Genomic DNA, 5003 nt, shown 5'->3' with positions numbered 1-5003 from the left:
GTCGCGGGGGGCGCTGGTGCCTATCTCAGCTACAATCGGGCGGAAGGCGGCGTAAACCCTGGACAAATCGCCACCTCATCACAGGGCCAACACAGATAGACAGACAACATTCACACTCACATTCACACACTACGGCCAATTTAGTGTTGCCAATCAACCTATCCCCAGGTGCATGTCTTTGGAAGTGGGAGGAAGCCGGAGTACCCGGAGGGAACCCACGCATTCACGGGGAGAACATGCAAACTCCACACAAAAAGATCCCGAGCCTGGGATTGAACCCAGGACTACTCAGGACCTTCGTATTGTGAGGCAGACGCACTAACCCCTCTGTCACCGTGAAGCCGTCCCAGATTTAAATGAATAAAATAAGTATTGTTATGCAAATGTTACTAAATTGTGTCCTGAGAAAGACACTTCACCCTTGCTCCTGATGGGTGCTGGTTAGCGCCTTGCATGGCAGCTCCCTCCATCAGTGTGTGAATGGGTAAATGTGGAAGTAGTGTCAAAGCGTTTTGAGTACCTTGAAGGTAGAAAAGCGCTATACAAGTACAACCCATTTATCATTATCATTATTTGATGAAAATAGCGACATTATTCGATCAAGATAATCATTTTAATGTAAAACTAAACAACTAGTTTCACCCTTTGTTTACAGACCCAAAACAAAACACGAATCACAAATATTTGTTATAATTTTAAATTCTGTGCACAACTGGATAAAGGGCATATGAACTTATTTTCTGCATATCCATTTTGGGCACCAAGTTTATACGGAAGTAGTTTCCCGGGGATTTAGGTTTACAGGTAAACAAACGTAGAAGAAAACAGGAGGACTGATGGAGTCTAAATCAAGTTGAGCATTTGGCATTCATTTTTTTTCGCCTTGCCAAGCATGAAAAATATGCATTTTTTAAATCCAGATTTAACTGTTATATCTGGTAAAACGTTGTACGGAACAAGACGTCATGTTGCGTTGCCATCTCCTTATAAGTAGATGCAAATAAACGTCTTTATAGCGGCCACGTTTTTAGATTTCCTTTACCAGATATTCATCTACATGTGATTCAAAATGTCTCTAATTATATTGTGCGACTAACAATGCCTTAGCTACCTGCTGCCATCTAGTGGAACATTATTTAACTGCACTCAAAGGCACAAGCGGTCAACTGACTTCTTATTTGCGGTAACTGAGCGTTTTTTTTTTTACCAGTTCCATGAAATGGTCCTCCTGTCTTTTTATACGTTTGTTTACCTGCAAGCCCAAGTCCACGTAAAACTACTTCGGGGTAAACTTGTGTCTCAAATAGATTAGCAGGAAACAACCTGTTATTTGTTTTGTCCATTTTCCAATTGTGCACAAAATAAAAAATTAGAAAAAGTGAAGTGAGTTATATTTATATAGCGCTTTTCTCTAGCGACTCAAAGCGCTTTACATAGTGAAACCCAATATATAAGTTACATTTAAACCAGTGTGGGTGCCACTGGGAGCAGGTGGGTAAAGTGCCTTGTACAAGGACACAAACCAGGAAAAAACTATTTCTCATCTGTTTATCGGAACGTTTCTTAACAAATATTGAGGAAAAAACATACTTTTTTGTTATTTTCAGTTGTAAACTTGAAATTAATGAACAAATGATTGACTAATTCAAAAGGCCTTCAGAGGATTAAGAAAACAGAACATTCCATGTTTGGTATTTTTGTCTAGGACTTATGTTGATTGAGAAATCTAGGCAAAAATTATGAATCCAACATTTTTTGAAAAAAAAAAAAAAAAAAAGGACTTAAATGTTCTGTTTGGCTTTGGGGTATTGTTATTGTACAGCTATCGAAGACTTTAACATTGGAATTTTAAAATTTGACAGGAAAAAAATGTCTTAGGACAAATCCAGTGTGATAGAATAACAAAAAAAACATATCCAAAAATACAGCAAAAATGTACAGCAAGGGGGGAAAAAAGTCAGCCTTTGTCCCCTGAGGGTTACATTTCCAAACATTAAACTAATAAATCATTCCAATAAAACAGGTTAATAGAATTGACGCAAAAATTAAACAAACTTGTTTTTCCAACGTATTAGAATGCTTAAAGGCCTACTGAAATTAGATGTTCTTATTTAAACAGGAATAGCAGGTCCATTCTATGTATCATACTTCGCCATATTTTTGCTGAAAGGATTTAGTAGAGAACATCCACGATAAAGTTCGCAACTTTTGGTCGCTAATAAAATAGCCTTGCCTTTACCGGAAATCGCAGACGATGACGTCACAAGGGTGAGGGCTCCTCACGTCCTCACATTGTTTTTAATGTGAGCCTCCAGCAGCAGGAGCTATTCGGACCGAGAAAACGACAATTTCCCCATTAATTTGAGCGAGGATGAAAGATTCGTGGATGATGTTATTAATAGCGAAGGACTTGAAAAAAAAAAAAGGCAATTGCATTGGGACGGATTCAGATGTTTTTGGACACATTTACTAGGATAATTCTGTGAAATCCCTTATCTTTCTATTGTGTTGCTAGTGTTTTAGTGAGATTAAATAGTACCTGATAGACGGAGGTGTGTGTCCACGGGTGTCTTGAGGCCAGTCTCTGAGGGAAGTTGACAGCAGCTGCATGGACGGCGCAAGCTCAGCTGATCTCGGTAAGAGGCGACTTTTTACCACAATTTTCTCACCGAAACCTGCCGGTTGACAAGTGGTCGGGAACCATGTTCGCTTGACCGCTCTGATCCATAGTAAAACTTCACCTCCGGGAATTTTAAACAAAGAAACACCGTGTGTTTGTGTGGCTAAAGACTAAAGCTTCCCACCTCCATCTTTCTACTTTGACTTCTTTATTATTAATTGAACAAATTGCAAAAGATTCAGCAACACAGATGTCCAGAATACTGTTTAATTGCGCGATGAAAAGAGACGACTTTTAGCCGCAAATGGTGCTGCGCTAATATGTCCCCTGCAACCCGGGACGTCACGCGCACGCGTCATCATTCCAGGACGTTTTCAACAAGAAACTCTGCGGGAAATTTAAAATTGTAATTTAGTAAATTAAACCGGCCGTATTGGCATGTGTTGCAATGTTAATATTTCATCATTGATATATAAACTATCAGGTTGGTAGTAGTGGGTTTCAGTAGGCCTTCAAAATGTGTAGTCATTAGGAGAATGTGCTTAATTATGCGGAAACAAGCTTCATTCGTTTTCAAGTTTCATGGTCAGGAGCTTAACTTGTTGTAAAAGTGCATCAGTGCTGTACCACTAAAGACAAGATTACTTGAGTGGAGAAGAAGGACCACAGCTGCGGTGTTGTTGGGGGTCACACTGAAACTGGGACCACCTGAAACACACACACACACTTCGATAAAATACCAGCAAATCTAAAAGTCAGGCTCGTGAGCTTCTTTTGAGAGTAAAAAAGAGGAAAAGTGAAAAAGAAAAGGAACATTTCTATCAGCACAAAGTTCTACCACGCAAACTCCGAAATAAAATGTTGAAAATCAAGACTACATTTCCTGCAATAATAATTCATTTTCTTTTCATCTGGATTTATTTTCATCTACCAATCACTTTTTGCTGTTTTTTTAGACACATGTTGCATGTCATGTACCACATAATTTCATTAATAGATAATTTACTAACATTATTATCATTAAAAATGTAATATAAAAGTCTATAACATGCATGCAAAGAACTCAGAAAACCAATCTCATTTGGAAACTTTACCCTCTAGCCACGCCGCCGCGGGTAACATACTTCAGCTGTTGTGACCTCTGTTTACAGCCCGTCACGTCAAAAATATACCTTCTCAATGGCTACTAATAAATACTCTAGCAATACAACAAATTTGGAACGTACAATGTTCGGATTGTAATCATCCAAATATGATTAGCAGCAAACGGTGCACAGCCGTCATCGTTGTGGCTTGGAGAGCGAACACAGGCGATGACAAGTAAGCTAGCGAGCTTGTTTCGGCGCGCTCAACCATGATCTTTACTTTTATCCTTCTGTTTTTTTTTGAAGCACTAAAACAAGCTTGCTACTTAGCTAACCATCTAGCTAGCTTACTTCTTATCGCCTGCGTTTGCTATCAGAGCCACAACGTTTATGACAGTCCACTTTGCTGCTAATCATATTGGCTTGACATGCTACAGTGCGGGCTTCACGGTGGCAGAGGGGTTAGTGCGTCTGCCTCACAATACGAAGGTCCTGCAGTTCTGGGTTCAAATCCAGGCTTGGGATCTTTCTGTGTGGAGTTTGCATGTCCGCCCCGTGAATGCGTGGGTTCCCTCCGGGTACTCCGGCTTCCTCCCACCTCCAAAGACATGCACCTGGGGATAGGTTGATTGGCAACACTAAATTGGCCCTAGTGTGTGAATGTGAGTGTGAGTGTTGTCTGTCTATCTGTGTTGGCCCTGCGATGAGGTGGCGACTTGTCCAGGGTGTACCCCGCCTTCCGCCCGATTGTAGCTGAGATAGGCGCCAGCGCCCCCCGCAACCCCAAAAAAAGGGAATAAGCGGTAGAAAATGGATGGATGGATGCAACAGTGCCAAGCAAGAGGAACAGCAGGTATCTGCGGCTGAAGTGAGCGTTTAATAAATTTTGTTTTGACTGTATTTTTAGTGATATTTCATTAAGAAAATGTGGAAGAGATATTTTGACGAACACATTAATATTTAAAAACGTTTTTGTGGGAATTTCCCACGCCTGATTTAAAGTACAAACACCATAAAACAAAAGAAATAGGAAAATGCTTTGAACTAAAAATACTGTAAATTTAAAAAATAAAAAAATTAAAACATTTTTTAGAAAGCCAAAAAACAACTGCAAAAGAGAATTGCTGCAAGTTGAGAGAACATAATGGAAGTTAGTCAGACTGCCAGGGGATTCAGACCTAAGCTAAAAAAACATTAGCTACATGCATCAGTTGCTCCATAACACAGATGTCGAAATCACATTTTATACGTCCCACAAATGTTTGGAAAATATTATGCGTAAATCCAGTATATTATCA

General features: G+C 39.8%; 1 protein-coding gene across 4 annotated transcripts in view; it reads right to left on the bottom strand.

Moving 5' to 3' along the window:
- Positions 1-2873: 2873 nt before the first annotated feature.
- LOC133537465 (transmembrane 4 L6 family member 5-like) overlaps positions 2874-5003 on the bottom strand; it is an 8152-nt gene continuing 6022 nt past the window's right edge. For 3 of the 4 annotated variants that reach the window (XM_061878494.1, XM_061878497.1, XM_061878496.1), the window contains one exon: positions 2874-3328. In XM_061878494.1, the coding sequence (XP_061734478.1) occupies positions 3308-3328 (21 nt within the window). In that variant the 3' untranslated portion in view covers positions 2874-3307. The remainder of the gene's footprint in view (positions 3329-5003) is intronic. The other variant, XM_061878495.1, reaches the window with a different exon arrangement.

The sequence above is a fragment of the Nerophis ophidion genome, linkage group LG18 (assembly GCF_033978795.1).
Source record: "Nerophis ophidion isolate RoL-2023_Sa linkage group LG18, RoL_Noph_v1.0, whole genome shotgun sequence".
NCBI classification, from domain to species: domain Eukaryota; kingdom Metazoa; phylum Chordata; class Actinopteri; order Syngnathiformes; family Syngnathidae; genus Nerophis; species Nerophis ophidion.
Note: the sequence above shows the minus strand (reverse complement) of the source record. Positions and strands in the feature narration are given on the sequence as shown.